General features: G+C 42.1%; 1 protein-coding gene across 1 annotated transcript in view; it reads left to right on the forward strand.

The window, feature by feature from the left end:
• LOC137522175 (otogelin-like) overlaps positions 1 to 17,271 on the forward strand; it is a 245,595-nt gene extending 228,324 nt beyond the window's left edge. The window contains exons 108-118 of the mRNA XM_068242207.1: positions 1,038 to 1,055; positions 1,987 to 2,089; positions 2,216 to 2,253; positions 2,366 to 2,471; positions 5,676 to 5,765; positions 7,826 to 7,851; positions 10,641 to 10,667; positions 10,895 to 11,006; positions 13,093 to 13,185; positions 13,644 to 13,714; positions 15,586 to 17,271. Coding sequence (XP_068098308.1) covers positions 1,038 to 1,055; positions 1,987 to 2,089; positions 2,216 to 2,253; positions 2,366 to 2,471; positions 5,676 to 5,765; positions 7,826 to 7,851; positions 10,641 to 10,667; positions 10,895 to 11,006; positions 13,093 to 13,185; positions 13,644 to 13,714; positions 15,586 to 15,903 — 1,002 coding nt within the window. The 3' untranslated portion in view covers positions 15,904 to 17,271. The remainder of the gene's footprint in view (positions 1 to 1,037; positions 1,056 to 1,986; positions 2,090 to 2,215; positions 2,254 to 2,365; positions 2,472 to 5,675; positions 5,766 to 7,825; positions 7,852 to 10,640; positions 10,668 to 10,894; positions 11,007 to 13,092; positions 13,186 to 13,643; positions 13,715 to 15,585) is intronic.
• The last annotated feature ends 984 nt before the right edge of the window (positions 17,272 to 18,255 follow it).

The raw sequence follows: 18,255 nt of genomic DNA on the forward strand, positions 1-18,255 counted from the left end.
CATTAGTTCACAGACTGCTCTGAAAGAATCATTTTGAATACTGAGTGTTGTGTAATCGGCACATTTTAGAGAATGATGCAATGTTAGAAAAAACGCCATATACCTGAAAATAAAAATATGAGAGTATTTTCTTTGTTGCTAATCTTCTAGTAATTATTCATAGTACACAGCCAATTCATTATATCATATTTTTTTTTTCGCTTCAGTGTCTCTTTAAGTGACAGATTAAAATATAATAGGGTTACCTTGAGGAACAACAAATTCTGCCTGAGAAAATATGCCTTTATTTTAGCACACTTTTAGCAAGTCATCAAAACTCTGGGCTAGAGCCACACTGACGTTTCAGGTCAGAAAAGAAGTTTGAAGTGGCCTTTGGATTATTGATCATGGAAATGGATTATACGCAAAGGAAAATGGGTGATTGAAGATACAGTTACTACAATAACTGATATAACTTGAAGGAAAGGGGGTGGGGGGGGGGAGAGTACTTATTTAATGCTTTGTGGAAATCTTCTTAAAGTGGACCTGAAATTTTGCATAGGACAGAAGGAAAACATAGAGAAATGCACCCTGTATGTATTTAGAGAGTTTAGCCTGTCTAATTCCCCCTCATTTATGACCAATCACCACTGTAATGTGATCTCTCATCTGTCAGCTGGCTGCATTGAACAGCTAATTTGTAAACACAGGATGTTAACCCTATGTCTGCTTCCACGAGAGCAGGAAGTAGGCACACTGCAGATTTATTGAAGGAGTTCATTAAGCTGTAAAAAAAATGTTTTCCTTTAAAGGTTATTATGTTGTTGCCTATCTTTTAGAGCAGAGAGGAAGTTCGGAGTTCTTGTGTGGCTGTATAACATCACATAGCCTGTTATGGCCCCAAAAATAGAAACTTATCTGGCTGTCATCTGTTATTGTGAATGATCACATGTTGTTTTGGTGCAGTTCTCAGAACTAATCAGACAGTATTAGTAGAAGTAGTAGTAGAAGTAGCAGCAGTAATTGTAATTATTTTTTAATTTATTTCTATTTTACAGACTCCTCCTCCACCACCGGTAAGTACATTTTATTCCTTGTTGAGAAACGTAGCACAGAAAACTCATTTGATTAGGCAGCATAAATATTAATGATTAGTTCAATGATCTCATCTCTCCGTGGTAGAGGTGTGACTATTGGGGAAGCAGCCCTGCAGTTGCAGTAGGGCCCGGGGCTTTAAGAGGCTCTATCTATTCACCCTCTCTCTCTTATAAGGTACCACTCCCCCCCTCTAGAGCAGGTGCTGTTGTGGCAATATTTGTTATGGGTGGGAGGAGTCTTGGTGGATGCACTGTTTTGGGATGGGATCATCGTAGCCACACTTGTTATGTGATCTCTGGAAGATAGGACCCCAGGCTGTAGATGTCTTCATGGGGGTTGTGTTGCCATTTCAATGTACCCATATGTATAATAGAGAGAAAATACATTTTGGGGGGCAATTTAAACTGTAAAGTGGAGTACTGTGAATACTTAAAAGTGGAGAAAAAAATCAGTTAATTAGATTAAAGATAAAATAGTGGGAAATAGGTTGTGTAAAATTGTAAAACTTCCCCATTTCTCTCCAGTCTCTACGTAGACAATAATATCAGTGAAAAAAGTCCCCCCCCCCTTTTTTATTTTCCTGAAAAGGTTTGCTCAACTTTTTATAAAAATGCAGTTTTCAACACGATTTGGAGAGACAAAAAGTGATACCCAAAAAGTGGAGAAGTAATCTGTTTTCAGGTTTATAAATAGCTCGTTATATTAAAATGACAGATCACTGTGACACTTTGACCCCTGAAATGTGGGCCTCACATTGCCATGTAGGGTTAAAAATGAAGCCCTCCCATTTGTAAGCCAGGCCCATAATGCTGCAGCACAATCTCTTGCCTTCGGGATAGGATAATAGTGCTCTGTTGTAAGGTTCATTGTACATTTACCAAACATGGTGTCCTGCTCTTGTCACCAAAGCCTTGTGAAATTAGTGGATGCCCACCATCAGACTGCAAGCGTGGCTACACTACAGTAGAGGTACATAACCCAGAAGACCCCTGCTGCCCCGAATACAGATGCAGTAAGTACATTTTTGAGTTACTGTGTACTTTTTTTTTTAACTGATTCATGAAAATGTCCTAACATGTAGGAGACTCCTAATTGGAGGAGATGGATATTTATGGGTTTTTTTTTTGTTTTTTTACAGTACCACCAACTACTCCTCCAGTTCCTGTGACAGCACCAGTAAGCAGATTAACAGATTTACACTTTCAAAACATCTTAATAACACTTCTTTTTTTTCAAAAGAGCCACTAATCGTATATAATATTGACTTCTTGTTATGTTATCTTTGTAGGATGTATGTCGCGGTGTTACATGTAAAGTGATCTCTTGCCAGCGTAAAGGAGAAACACCAGTCCGTATTGGTGCCTTGGACCAATGCTGTTCTGCATATAAATGCGGTAAGTCTGCCTGTAGAACAGTGTGAGGGCAAATTAAATACAGCCCTAGGACTCCAATTTGTCATTCATTTTTTTATAATGCTGGGCATACACGGCTCGATTTTGCCGCTCGATTTTCCCGCTCGATCGATTCCCCGCTCGATTCCACAGGCGATTCTCTTATATTTCGCTCGTTTTTCTTATCTTTTTGCATTGTCCTCAATGCAGAATCGAGCGGTGAAACGATCGGGCGGGACATCGGACATGTCCGAAATTATCTATCGAGCCATCTAAATAGCTCAGAATCGAGCCGTGTATTCCCAGCATTAGTGATTAAATACAGTACATTTATTTTCAGTATTTGGGCAATATGCAGGTCATGGTGTACATACTTAGCAGTGAAAGAGGTTAAGTCCTGGATGGCTATGGAAGACAAGAAGTGGTTAAAATGAATCTGTGACCAACTGCTTAAAGAGAATCTGTACTCTAAAATTCTTACAATAAAAAGCATACCGTTCTATTCATTATGTTCTCCTGGGCCCCTCTTTGCTGTTTCTTCCACTCCCTGCTGCAATGCTGGCTTGTAATTGCCAGTTTTAGGCAGTGTTTACAAACAAAAAAGATGGCTGCTATCCAGCATGTGATAGGCTGAGAGAAGCTCAGTCTGTGTCTCATACAGAGCCTGGAGGGGGCGTGGAGAGGGTGTGTATAACTTCTACCTATCACAGCAGAGCAGCACATTCCTGCCTGAGTCAACAAAGATGACAAAGGAAAGAAGGAGATTAGATTATATAACAGAGCTAATACAGCCACTGTGCAACTAGATAAGGCTGCAGTAAGACAGACCACATTAGAACAGGTATAGGAACTTATAGGATAGAAGAAAAAAGGCTGAACATTTTGTTACAGAGTCTCTTTAAGTCAAAACTGAACTGAAAATTAGAAGTCAAAATAAACATACACACATCATACTCACCTCCCATGTAGACTACTCATCAATCTCTTTGTCCTCATCCACATCTGGTTTTTCCAATTCCATCAAAGACATTCTTTGTCCACCATTTTAAAAATGGCTGTTACCCCATAACAGCTTCCTGGCCAGCACACTGTTAAACTGTAATATTGTCCAATTGAGCCAAAGGGTAACATGGACGTTATCTTTCTCATCAGTGGTCCTTTCAGTTATAACTGACAGCAACTAATATACAACTGACAGTGGCTGCTATATTCCAGCTATGACAAAATCTTGTCAAAAATGGAAGGAACCATTGTAAGAAGAAAATGGCAGGCTTCTGAGAGGAACTGACAGTGAGGTAAGTATGTAATATTCATTTGCAGATCCATCAAGTGTTTCAAATAAATTTCAAATAATTTTACTCGGTTCAGGTTCACTTTAAGGAGTAAAACTCAGGCCTGAGTTGTAATTTGTGCCCACTCCTTCCTGATTCACTAAGCTGCGCCCACTGGCCAGCTTTCACCATCTTCAGTTACTGTATGTGTTATTGTTAACAGGATTAGTGAGCACCAGTCACTTGCCACTTCACCAATGGTAGAAGGTTAGTGACAGAAAAACAGTTGGATGCATATTCAAAATCTGAGCACACTCTTGTGCTGCTGTGCAACGCAGATGGTCTTCTGTTACGCAGAAACGTACTGGTCCTGAATTGTGATGCTGACCTCATTCTATGTTACTGAAAGGGACAGCACTTGGTTGCGCACACAAATACATGTAAACAGCCCGTTGTCAGAACACAGAGATGCATAGAGCATAAGTATGCCCATCAGACAGTACTGCCTATACATTGTCTGTTGTCCCTCCTCATCGCACAGTGATACGCCTCCGAAACCCACTCAGCAATGCGGAAGTGTGCTCAGGCCCTTACTTTTAGATTAGGGTGGCGGTGATGCCAGCTTAACTGCTGGATGACTGTGGAGAGAGTGGTAGTTAACCTCACCGGTTACGGCAACCGTACAAGTTATCTATTTATACCAGATCTATGCCACCTACCTTCTTGCAGTTCTGTCAGAAGAATATGCGGGGGATGTGTCTACGTCAGTAACACCACTAAAGACTAGTGCAGGTACATGACCAGAAGAGATTCTGCTGTTGTGTAGCAGAGGACACAAGCTGTTAAAAGGGAATCTGCACTAATGGCAGCCATGGATATTTGGATACATCACAGGTGCCTGTGTAAATACCGGCTACAGCTGGAAATTTGGACACAAGGAAAGCCCAAAAAGTAGAGAGGGCTACAGTGTAGCAGAACTCTAAAGAAAATGCCGACGGCAAGCTGGGAAAAGTGGTTCCCCGGATATTGGTCAGTGTGGGGTGATTAGTGTTAGGCATAGATAGAGGAGGGTTCTTGTTAGACATAGATAAGTGAGGGTTCTTTTTAGCATAGATACCATAGGAGAAAGTTCATTTAAAAGGGTACAGAGGGGCATAGTAGTTTTGATAATATTGCTAAAATTACTGATATTCTACCATGGCGGGTAACAGAATATCGGTAAAAATAACGGTATTCTATTACCGTTATTTCATCCCCATTTTTCCTCGCAACTCTTTTGTATGGACTTGTTGATGGGGCTTACAACAACCTGTCTACTCTCTGCAAAAGGGACAGATAAGTTTTAAGTGGAATTGAATACAGGTAGTCCCCCGACTTACAAACGCCTGACTTACGAACGACCCGCCAATGTGAACGGCCTGGATTCTGTGTTTCCATGGGAACAAGTTAAAAAAAAACATTTCAAATTGAACTTGTAGTTTTTGAGAAAATCAATTTAAAAAAAAAAGTCAAAGAAAAATGGCTTTTAAATTTGTATAAGCAGGTACAGAGGACAGAGGTGACACAGAGGGAGACACTGGAGGCACAGGGGGGCACAGAGGAGGTACAGGGGAAAGAGATAGCACATTGTTCCGACTTAAGAACAGATTCAGGTTAAGAACGAACCTACAGCCCCTATCTCGTTCGTTAACCGGAGACTACCTGTATGTAGGATTTAAAATGAAATTGGCTTACAGAATTCGGACAGTCAGGCAAACTTTGTGCCTTACCAGTTCATTTGAATCTACCATCGTCTGCATTAAAAAAACTGAGCTAGGTCTTTAAGTATCCTGCTGTATTTAATAAAAGCGAATCTTTCCCACTGAATCTAGTGGAAGGCTTCTCTCAATGGTGTAGCTGAGAAATTTGCTTATTTAATCTCTTTCCTTGCTTGCAGAATGTAGTCCTTGCCCAGCAGCTCCGGACTGTGGTGATCAGAAGCCAATTGTGTCATACAGTAACGACTGCTGCCCAACTTACAGATGTCGTAAGTATTTACTTTTATCATTATTTTCTGTACTTTGGTTAGTTTTGTATCATCACCGTAATGAGGGCAGAACGGATCAGTTCATCCAAACGGGATTCAATCCAGTGTTTCCCTGAATAAGGGCTGATTCACACTACAAGAGCTTTTTCAACGCTAGAGATTTGAAAAGCTCTTGCTAATGCAAAGCTAGGGGGGCTTTTTACAAAATCACGTCGCTCCAGTGTGAACACACACATGGGATAACATTAGCAAGAGCTTTTAAAATCGCAAAGTAGGCAGAAAGCTCTTGTAGTGTGAACTAGCCCTAAGTGTTGAATGAACAGATTCAAATATTGAATAAAGCAAATATTAACTGGCAAGCTCCCAACAGAGGACAGAAAATGAATGGGATCCCACAGTTTGGATTGGTGAATCAACTTTTCATATATGAAAGTGATGCACACATGCAAATTGAATGACCCCTTTATCAGTTCACACATGGAGCTCTGCTGTGTTTAGTAAAAGTGGGCGAGACACGCAATGATTTTCCCATTCTATTACCAGCAGATTCAACCGAAATCTGCTGGGAATCTATTGTACAACATTTCAGATATATCGTATTTTTAATTTATTTTGGCCACACATCCATGGGTAAAGCAGGGGAAATGAGCAAAAGATGCAATTCACAAACGAGTAGCTATGAGTGACTGACATCCTTTTCCTCTGATGAGCTCTCCTCTGCATACAATTAAACTCCTGCATAATTAATTCAAACGGTTCCATCCTCACATCTAAAATACCTCACAGAATTACTTAACCTACAGAAATCAGCTGGTCTAATCTCTGTCAGAAAAAGTGGGTGTGGTTACTCCTTGTTTGCCTTTGTGAATTGTGTAATTACTGAATGTTAGACCAGGTCTAAAAACAGGTCTAAAACATTACACCAAACCATCAGTAGACTAAAAACTATCTGTAGACTAGTCTAAACTGCTTAGTGAATTGAGACCATTGTGGGAAGTAACACATTTTTTCAACTGCCAAGTAAGCAATCAGTGCATAGAACGCTCAGTAACAAACATTTCGTACATATCACCTGGCAGAACTTAAGATGTCAGTGATACATTTCAGAATGTAAATCAGGGAGAGGAAACATTTTACAGTGGGCAAACACTGATTGAATAATCTATAAATAAATATTGTAAACAATAAGCAATTTTATTCATTATGTTATTTTCACTGCAGTTCCTCTTTAACCTCCTTGCCGGTTATCCCGAGCTCAGCTCGGGGTAACCTGTGTAGGAGGATTTCTCAGGCTCCGCTGGGCGGATTTCCAAATTTTTTTTCCCTACAGTGCTAGCTGCGTGTGGTACGTGATTGCCGCCGCTACCCGCCGATTCGCCGCTACCGAGCCCCCCCCCCGACCCCTGCGCAGCCTGGCCAATCAGTGCCAGGCAGCGCTGAGGGGTGGATCGGGATTCCCTCTGACGTCCCGACGTCCATGACGTCAGTGACGTCATCCCGCCCCGTCGCCATGGTGACCGGGGAAGCCCAGTAGGAAATCCCGTTCTGCACGGGATTTCCTGCTTACTCTGATTGCCGGAGGCGATCGGAGTGGGTGGGGGGATGCCGCTGCTCAGCAGCTATCATGTAGCGAGCCCTGGGCTCGCTACATGATTTAAAAAAAAATGTTAAAAAGTGCTCTGCTGCCCCCTTGCCGCGGGAATAGGACCAGCAAGGGGGTTAAAGCAGAGAGCATGAAATCACACTTATTGTAACCACTGCACTACCCAAGTACGCCTATGTTGTTCTCATAGAGAGTCTCACTCTCCTGCAGGGAAATCACTAAATAAAGATTGATGTATTCTACTAGTTACATACAAATACATTACACTTTTCAAAATGAAAAAGAAACACAACATTAATTTTAAATTTACATCTGCTTGGAATCAGCTAAAACATCTTTAAATATGGGTTAACTGCGTAAACTATAGCAAAACGTTGAATATGTATGTGTATTGAAAATGCTACAATCTCAATCATATGGATATTTTAGAGCTAACATATTCTCATTTACATTACAGCAGCAATAACCACTCCACCACCCAAAGTAAGTCACTAGTCTGCAGTCTCAGCTATAGGTGTTTCTGTCATCTGAGCTTTATTCCAGGTCTTTCTGCTGTAATTAGTATTTTTTCCTACCCAGGGCCGGATTTACCATAAGGCACTGTAGGCACGTCCTGATGAGAGTGTAAATAAGAGGTTACTCACCTTGCTCTCAGCATTTCACTGACTAGATATCCCTTCAGTCAGGGGCACCTCTAGCTACTTAATACTGAGATTCTTCTAGCTACCTTATGCTTGCGGCACCTCTAGCTACTTAATACTGAGATTCTTCTAGCTACCTTATGCTTGCGGCACCTCTAGCTACTTAATGTTGAGGGAACGTCTGGCTACCTAATACTGAGGGGCACATGTAGCTATCTATGACGGACAAGGGAAGTAAGGGAGAAGTGACAGCTGGGACAGCCAGCACACTTGCAGTGTGGTTCCTTGAGGTTTGTAGGTTCATGAAGGGCGACATCAAAGGTGCCAGGACATTTGTACCTATAGGCTCCTGTAAGGTAAATCCGGGCCTGATCCTACCTCTACATTGCTGTTTTAGCTGTTTAACTTTGATATTCCTTTAATCATTTAAATGATAAGAGCCGTTATCAGCTTTCTGCTTAGGCTCCAGTTTTATTTGAGCTCATAATCCAAACAGATGAAAAGTTCAAAATCTAAATCAGACTCAAAGAGAAGGGAGATCAGGCTTCCCTCATTGCAAAATTATTAACATAAGAGGGACACACTCATTTTTCTCTTCTAATAGAGCAGCCTTTCTCAACCTCTTTACCCTGCAAATAGCTTTTGGATCTCAAGGAACCCCTGCAAGTAATTTTTGGATCTCAAGGATCCCCTTGTGTGCTTTCTATTAATGTGCTCATTATTATTCTGACCCAAAATTTGGTGTTTTTTTTACAGTACCCCCTATTATAGAGTGCTCTATTATACTTCCCCCATGATGGGGGAAAATGCCAGGGAACCCCTGCCAAGTACTCAAGAAACCCTGGGCAAACCGGGAGGACTAGTTTAGTTTGCTATGCAGTAGTCAGTCTACCACAGGCTTTCTCAACCAGGGTTCCCCGGAACCCCAGGGTTCCTTGAGGACTCTGTAGGGGTTCCTTGGCATTTTCCCCCATCGTGGGGAAAGTATAATAGAGCACACTATAATAGGTGGTACTGTAACAAGAAGCACTAAATTGGGGGCACAGGAGACAGTATAATGTGTGGCAGTGTAATAGGGAGTAGTGAAATAAACAGCTACACATACTTTTAAAGACCACGCCTCCTGCTAAATAAATGCAGGGGGTTCCTCGAGATAAAAAAATTGTTTACAGGGGTTCCTTGCGATCCAAAAGTTATCTGCAGGGTTCCTCCAGGGTAAAAAGGTTGAGAAAGGCTGGTCTACCAGTAGGAAAGGTAGTAGAAAATCCATCATGCTTTGCTCATAGAGTATCATGAATGCACCTTGTACTAAATTCATGCTTGTCAAATAATTACAATTGGAAACTTTTTTTAATTTACACTAACTATAATGTAGTAGACATAAAAAACAATGTTGACTTAAAACACTAAAGGCAACTAAAAATGTTTCATTTAAATCAAACAACTATGCATCCTCATGTACTGTATGCAGGTGCTGAAGGCATAGGCATATGTACCTGAAGGCTGCTAAAAAAAAAAAGGATAGTGACTTCCTGGCACAGATATAACCAGTACAAGATGGTACATTTGTTGGAGCTGCCCACCTCTTAAAGTGTACCGGAGATCTTATAATACAAGGAATCGATACTTATCCGGGGCTTCCTCCCGCCCCATAAACACGTGAGTCCCTGCCTTGCCTCCCGTGGTCTGCCGTTCAGTCGCACCAGTCTGGGTCGTCTGAGCATGCGTGGGAGGTCCGCGCATGCGCAGAAGACCCAGACCGGACCCGACTGAAGTCATTACCAGGGCTGATCGCGGCTGAATGGGAAACCGCGGGTGGACAGCATGGGACTCAGACGTGTTTATGGGGCGGGAGCAAGCTCCAGGTAAGAATTGATTCCTTGTAATATAAGATCTATGGTTTCCTTTAACCTGTTGCTGACTGCTTTGGCGTGAGCAGCGCGACAGCCCCAGGACTGCTACACGCCCATTGGCGTGAACGGTCTTCTATGGGGCTAGCAGGGGAACGCGCACAGGATGCTATGGGGCTAGCAGGGGAACGCGCACATCTCCTGCTTGGAGGCGGAGCTCCGCCCGCCTTCAATCTCTGTGACACGGCTGTCCCCCTGGGACACAGGAAAGTGATCGGCTCTTATAGCCTGAAGCCTATGAGAGCCGATCGCGTGATTGGCTGGCTGGGGGGTGGGAGGGAGTTAAATTTATGTAAAATTAGTTTATATAACTATTGATTAAAAAAAAAAAAAACAATGTGGGGGAGATCAGACCCCACCAACAGAGAGCTCTGTTGGTGGGGGGAAAAGGAGGGGGGAATTATTTGTGTGCTGTGTTGTGCGGCCCTGCAGCTTTGCCTTAAAGCTGCAGTGGGCCAATTAAGTAAAAATGGCCTGGTCACTAGGGGGGGGGGGGGGTTAACACCGCAGTCCTCAAGTGGTTAAGTCTTCACCATTCTTGCTAAACCATGGCTCTAGTCATTTTGGAAGTTGAGCTGAAAATGTCAGTTTGTTCATGCAGGGAGGAGAATATGAGCTGCCATTTCTACACATGAGCACCAGTTCAAGCATTTTCTTAATGATGTCTGGTTGCCTTACTGTCTACACAGTTTTTGATTAGCTTAATTTATTTTTTTTATAGGTAATAACAACCATCAAGGCAACCACAGTAAGTGATGGTTCAATTTGCTTTCACCCCCCCCCCCCCCTTCCCCACACACACACGCCCACACACACCCACACACAAATGCATATATGCACACAACATACACACACACCCCAGCACATACACACATGCACAGACAAACCGGCGCAAACACACACCTTCGCACACAAACACACGCCCATACACATCAGTTTTGTGTACAGCATATTCATGTTTTTATCCTTTCTTAGCATGTGGACACATGTAAGAGCAGAATTTGCTCCACAAAGAAATGCAAGTCATATGAAAAACTGGTCACAAAGGAAAACCCACTGGACCCATGCTGCCCATCACAGACTTGTGGTAAGTACAACAAAAACAGGGATAGAAAATATATGGAACCGTTTCTGGTGGGCGTCTATAAACAGGCAGGGTACTGAAAAACATGCCGTTGGGGATCACATAGCCAAGCTGTGCAAGTATCATCAAGTGAGATACTAAATATTGGTGAGGTACTTTATAAGTGTATTTACCCCTTTAAAAAGAAAGGCAGCAACTGAATTAGTTTATAATGAATGAGCATGTTGCAGACGGAAGGGATAACTCATTTGGTGTATCATATGAAATACAAATTAGCCACAACTCTGACTTGCAATCCAGCAGTGTACCCAAAGTAAATTTAAAGTGAACCTGACGTGAGAGTTATACGGAGGCTTCCATATTTATTTCCTTTTAAGCAATACCAGTTACCTGGCTCTTCTGCTAGTCCTCTGTCTCTAATACTTTTAAAGAGACACTGAAGTGAAAAAAAAAATATGATATAGTGAATTGGTTGTGTACTATGAATAATTACTAGAAGATTAGCAGCAAAGAAAATATTCTCATATTTTTATTTTCAGGTGTTTTTTCTAACGTTGCATCATTCTATAATATGTGCAGATTACACAACACTCAGCATTCAAAATGATTCTTTCAGAGCAGTCTGTGAACTAATGACCTCTCCTCTGGCAGAGAAAAAGTAAATAGTTTAATAACAGTTGAGATAATAAAAGTCAGATAACAGCCCTCTCCACGACTTTGAAAGTCGTAGAGCTTAATGGCTTGTTTGCATAGAGATAACAACTAAAATTTCTTAACTCTTCCTGTACTGGAAACAATTAGACTGATGTATCTGATCTTAATGTTTTATTTCTTAGCTGTACTACACATACAAATCATAATATCATCATTTTTTTTTCGCTTCAGTGTCTCTTTAATACTTTTAACCATAGACCCTGAACAAGCGTGCAGGTGTTTCTGACATTATTGTCAGATCTGACAAGATTAGCTGCATGCTTGTTTCTGCTGTTATTCAAACACTACTGCAGCAGGGCTGCCAGGCAACTGGTATTGTTTAAAAGAAAATAAATATGGCAGCCTCCATATTCTTCTCACTACAGTTGTCTTTTAAAATGTAGGTGCAGCATGTGCAGTTGCATCTGCAGTGCCAGAAATAGCAAGAGTTGAAATGGACTACAACATATCTTCCATTTTTCAGTGACACCTCAATTTACATAATAATGCAATTAAGTGTTGACAGTGGCACCATATGCAGGCTGTCTTGGGTCCCCTCCTAACCACTATTGAGAACATGTTTTCTGTGTGACTCTGGAGCTATCTTACCTAGAGGGCACCGTAAGCCACCAAAGGGGAGCAGCGCAGGTTAAAAAAATGTTTGCAACTTTAACTGAAAAATACACACTGTGTCAAGATGTTTGCCATTTCTGTTTAGACATACTTTTATTTTCAGTTGAAGCCATCCCCTGAAACTAAAGAGGCCTCTAAGGATCCAATCTTTTTCATCCAATCTTACCATTTCTATGTAATATAAGGGAATTGCCTAAATTATCCATTCAATATATTCACTCAATGTACCCTATACTACATAGATTTGGTAAAATTGGATGAAAAGGATTGGATCGTTAGTGGCCACCTTTAGAAGATCCCCCGTACATATTCCACACCATACACTTATTAGGCTCAAAACTTTTATAATATAAACCTTCCATGTATGGGGCCCCATAGGTCCATAGCACCTCCCACCCAAGGGAAGGGACCAGGCAGGCAGAAAGTAAACAAACATCACCGCCACCCCCTCCCACCTTGTTAGAGCATTTTTATATTTACCCACTTCCAGCACCGCAGATCTCTGTACAACACAACAGCAGCACTCTCTGCTGTCCTTCACCAGCTCCCTATCACATAACCAATGCGAATCCTGTGATCAGGAGCTTGGCGAATGGCAGCAGAGAGTGCTACTGCTGTGATGCATGGAGATTCTTGGCACTGGAAGCGGTTAAATAATTACACTCCATGTCAACTCAATACAGTAGCATTACAGGTGACAGAGATATCTCATAGTATTTTTATAACCAATGTGTCTCATAATGGAATATTCTTTTTCCCACAGAATGTACCTGCAAAAGTGTTCCATCCTGCGGCAGTGATGAGAGGCTGGTAGCAGTGCAGCAGAATAACCAGTGCTGTCCAAAACTTAAATGCCGTAAGTACTCCAAACTGTTTGTTCGAGTTAGGGCCCTTCCACACCAAGTCCATTGTGCTGCGTTACCGCGATGTAATGATATTCCTATGAGGCTTTACACATCGAGTGTGGTGCAGCGTGTTCCAATGCAGTAACATACAGTACGCTGTGTGTTAATCAGGGAACATGTGCATTGACAGTGACAATGAGGTATATTTTCATTGTACTGTATGCCCATTGTATGGTCGCACAGCAGTGGTAACACTTGGTGTGACTTTTTCGCTACGTTGTGTTGCAATCTTACAGCAATGCAACTGTCTCAGTGTGAAAGCATCAATTGTAGAGCCTACAGACATAAGGGGAGGACTTAGCTGTGCATACAGTATTTCATTCAGCTAAGAGACTAGTGGGTAAATTACGTAAGACTGCAGGAAGGTGGTGGAATTCAAGTGACGTCTTGGTCTTTTTCCCATTTTCAGAAAAGAAGAAGGAGGAATGTAGTCCAGTTAGCACACAAGTCAAGCTACAATCTGGCAAATGCAGTGCCACGGTAAGTGCAACTCGTACCAATATTATTACCCCACTCAACCAGTTTGAAAAGTGGTAAAGATGGATACACACAGCTCAGCAAGACTCCCTCATTTTGGAAACATTTCGTAAAAATTATTGCACTCAAAAAAAATTCCCTAAGATTGGTTGGTGATCAGGGTGTAACAGTCCCTGGGACCTCCATGACCAAGGTGAAACATTTGCATCAGGTGGCAGAGATTACGGGGCAGCATGTTTGTACTGTGTTTACTCTAACAGCATGCAGTCAGAGTAGGAGGAGAAGTGAAAGGAGAGCAAGGTGAAGAGGTCATCTTTGGGGAAAAGCAGCTTGTTGTGCTGTGTGAGGAGTCTAACAGTGAGTGAGGAGGGGGGAGGTAGGAGAGTAGCAGTGTTTTATTTAACTTGCACAGCAGAAGGGGGGGGGTGAGGCATATCCTTACAGTGTTGCCTCAGGCAGCAAAAAGTCTAGAACCGACCCTGCTAATGACGGCGGAGGGTCCTCCTCTCACCTGCCTGAGGAAAGCACCAAGTGAGGACAAGGAGCAAATCCATATTTACCCAATCCCAGCAGCCTTAGCCACTCTCTCTGTGCTGCATACACGGCTCCCTATCATTCATGAGACATTGGGAGCCGTGTATGCAGAGTGAGTGGCTCAGGCTGCTGGATAAATATTGTTACCTCCATGTTGTTGATCTTTTGATTCTGAGGGCTCAGCTGATCAAAATCATGATTGGAAATATTAGAAAAGTTTGATTACTCCTAAGCAAACTAGCAGCTTTCATTTAAAACTTCTCTATTTCGCTTTTCTCCTTGCGGACTCAAAGCGCCAGAGCAGAGCAGCAGCCACTAGGTTGCGCTCTATTGGCAGTAGCAGTGTAAGGGGGACTTGCCAAAGGTCTCCTACTGAATTAGTGCTGGCTTACTGAACAGGCAGAGCCGAGATTCGAACCCTGGTCTCCTGTGTCAGAGGCAGAGCCCTTAACCATTACACCATCAGCAATTTAAGAGAAGCAGACGCTTCTCTTAAATTGTCCTGGACTTTGGAATTAAGGGTTTACATTTCTAAACCCCTGATAAAGGCATTGGTTCACAAGGGGGCAGAGGTCTGGCATTGAGGCCTATTAATTGCTGTAGGTCAGTATGGAAAAGGGATTCTCCAGTTATAAGACTTTAGGAAACAAGTATGCAAAAAAAACAAAAAACAGTAGGTGTTCTAATCATCTTTTGATTTTTCTTGTGTGCCCAGATTACTGATCCCAGCTGAGGGATTTAGAAAGCATTACTTTCACTATAAAAATCCAGAAAAGTACCATCAAAAACAGGAAACTAATATCTCTAAAAGCAGCTCAGTAACAGCAGCCTCCATATTTATGTCATGGGAGGTTGTTAAAAGTAATGGGGCAGCAACACAACATATGGCTAAAAGTGAGACAGCAGTCCCATTGAGTGGATTTGCACGAACTCCATAAGCCAGTAGTGGACATAAAAGTCGTGGACACAAAAGACACTCTTTTAAAGATCACTGACATGGGCTATTGTTGACAGTAGTTATTATTTTGATGGTGGGGATTTGATGTAGTTGTAGAACACTATCTCACTGTATATTATATGTGTACCCCTGACAAAATATGTTGGGCTTCTTTGTGGGGGTGTAATGCATTGCACTCTACTCCATGAGTATCTTATATTGATGTTTAATTCAAAAGGGACCATATTGCACATAAGACCTGTTCTGCGTTTTATACCAACATTGCTAGAGTTTGGTGCCTCGGAATCAAATGAGTTCTGCTTGATCTTGAACAGAATGGTGTATTTCTATGGACTCTGCTTGGCAACAGCTAATGGTAGCTCTACTCTGTTTTATTCCCCAGGTTACTCTCGCCACATGCAATGGATATTGTCAATCCCAGACAACATACAACAGCCTGTTGTCTCCGGTGTCTGAGTGCCGATGCTGTTCTGTGTCATCCACTCGTCCTATAAACTTAGAGCTGCCCTGCCAAGGTGGCAAAAAGGCCAAAGTGACAGTGAATGAAGCTGTGCAGTGTAAATGCAGGCCCTGCGGGGAGGAAGACTTCAGCGGCAGTGGAAGCGGCAGTGGCAGCGGACACGCAAGTGGAAGTGGAAGTGGAAGTGGAGAAGACGGAAGCGGGTTTTTGACATGGACAAATCTGGAGACGAAAATCTAAAATGTTGTAATATGTAGATTTAAAAAAAAATGTAACGAGCTATGATCAAAAATTCTTACTTCAAAGAACAAATAGCACAACTAACACTTCTCAGTCTTATTAGAATGCAATCTGTAGTGTAAGCGTTTCTGCCTGCGTAGATCTGTCTCCACCTAGAGGTAGAAAGCAAAATGAACAAAAAAAAAAAAAAGACTAGGCATAGAAAATTTCACCGCATGAGATGATCTACACTTCTGTACTTCTGCACTGTAAGCCGTTCTGACAAATTTCCTGTGAGCTATCTGGACACGGTGTATAAAGGTGACTTTTACAAGCAATGCCCAAACATCGTTTTAGTCTGCAGATACAATGGATACAGCACCTGAGACTCTTCTCTATACCGCAAAGCACACAGCACCCCAGTCTAACAAAAAATTCCAGACAACAAAACATTGTAAAGTAAATCCAATGTAAATCGATTTTGACTTCTAAATATGAATATCATTAGGCCGTTCAAAAAACAAAATAGAAGCCCACTAAAGGGATGGGCATTTATCAGAAGCAAAATTCAGCCTAAGAAATCATCCTAGTTCTGTGGTTTATTAATATAAACCAGACCCTTTGGTCCAGCCGTTGACTCTCTCCCATTCATCACAATTGTAAATATTTATGAAATATCTTAAAACATATCTGCAAAGGTCCAGCTTTGAGAATCAAAAACAAATGACCAGTTTAACACTGTTCAAACTATATCTCAACTATGCTCCATAATGACCATATTTGATTGGATCAGCTTAACACCCCTTTTTTGGAGCGGATTTTTACGTCACTGGAACTATGAAGTTTTAGTAGTGTTACTAACACCCAATGCAATGTCCTATTTATCCAACATAACATGTTTGACTGAGAAATGAGAATCAGTGAACTGAGTAATCAGTATATTTGTTGCTCAGGCCTAATACAGAACTGTTACTTCGAACCCTTACCTGTTGCTCATGCCTAATATAGGTCAATTGCCTAGGATCACTGCCCTGTTTAGCTGAATCTCTATGCTGTGTCTGCAGATGACCTTTGCAGCCTGTAAACAGACCTTTATACACCTCACTGAACTACCATGTAAAATGAAGGATTTATTTTTAGCTTCCGTAAAATGAAGGAATTTTGTAAAATAGAAGAATGCATAGACTGTAAGCAGCTTTTGAATGTGATGTAAATAACGAAGATCATTGAAGTGCAGTCTCTGGCTCCCAGTACAGTTTTACTTCTCGTTGTTAGAGGTGTGTTTGAGGAGACAGCAAAAATTGAATATAACAGGCCAGGGGGGCCTCAGAACCTCATTTGTGGAACCTATGCTGTGATTTCTCAAATAAAACATGCCTTCCATCAATATTTGTGCATCTTCTGTTTCCTTTACTTAGTTATAGTGAATCTAGATGGGAGCAGCACCTGCGATTGCAGGGGGCCCAGAGCTGTGGGGGCTCCCAATTAATAACCTTCTCTTCCTCCAAACAGGGCACTATACTTTAGGTCAGGTGTTTTTGTGGCTACACTCGTTATTTGTCTGAAGATCATGATGGCCACACTTGTCTTATGACCCTTGTGTGATGATCCCCAAGGCCATGAAGGGCACCAAAGGGAGGCAAGAGAAGGACATTCAGGGGGCCTCATCCAAGTTTCGCTGGGTGGCCCCATGAACAGGGCGGGATTTGTACTTTTTACTACCCAAGGCCCACTTTCACCAACCGCCCCTCCCGTGTGGCAATAAAGCCTGTACATGTGAAACAGCCCTGCATATGATTAGCTACAACACAGAACGAAAGCTGGTCACATGGTGGGTTGGGGTAATTATATTTTCCCAACATCACATGCCCGATAAGGAATCGTGTTCACATTTCTTAATAGCCTAACTTGCAGTACACTGCAGGCGATAGTACTGCCAACTGCATGTGTGCGCTGTCTCTGCACAGTAATATTACTGCTGGTTAGTGCATCAACTCCTGAGTTTCCTTCATATAAAGGCAACATGGTGGCATAGTAGTTAACAATCTTGCCTAGTAGCGCTGGATCCCCAGTTCGAATCCCAGCAGGGTACCATTTGCACGGAGTTTGTTTGTTCTTCCCATGTCTGTGTGGGTTTCCTCCGTGCACTCCGGATTCCTCCCACACCCCAAAGCATACAGAGATACAGATAAGTTGATTGGCTTCCACCAAAATTAGCCCTAGACTATGATACATACACTACATGATACATACATAGACACATGACTATGGTAGGGAGTTAGATTGTGAGCCCCTCTGAGGGACAATTAAGTGACCAGACAATATACTCTATGAATAGCTCTGCGGAAGATATCAGCACTACATACATACTTA

The sequence above is a fragment of the Hyperolius riggenbachi genome, chromosome 6 (genome assembly GCF_040937935.1).
Source record: "Hyperolius riggenbachi isolate aHypRig1 chromosome 6, aHypRig1.pri, whole genome shotgun sequence".
Taxonomy (NCBI): domain Eukaryota; kingdom Metazoa; phylum Chordata; class Amphibia; order Anura; family Hyperoliidae; genus Hyperolius; species Hyperolius riggenbachi.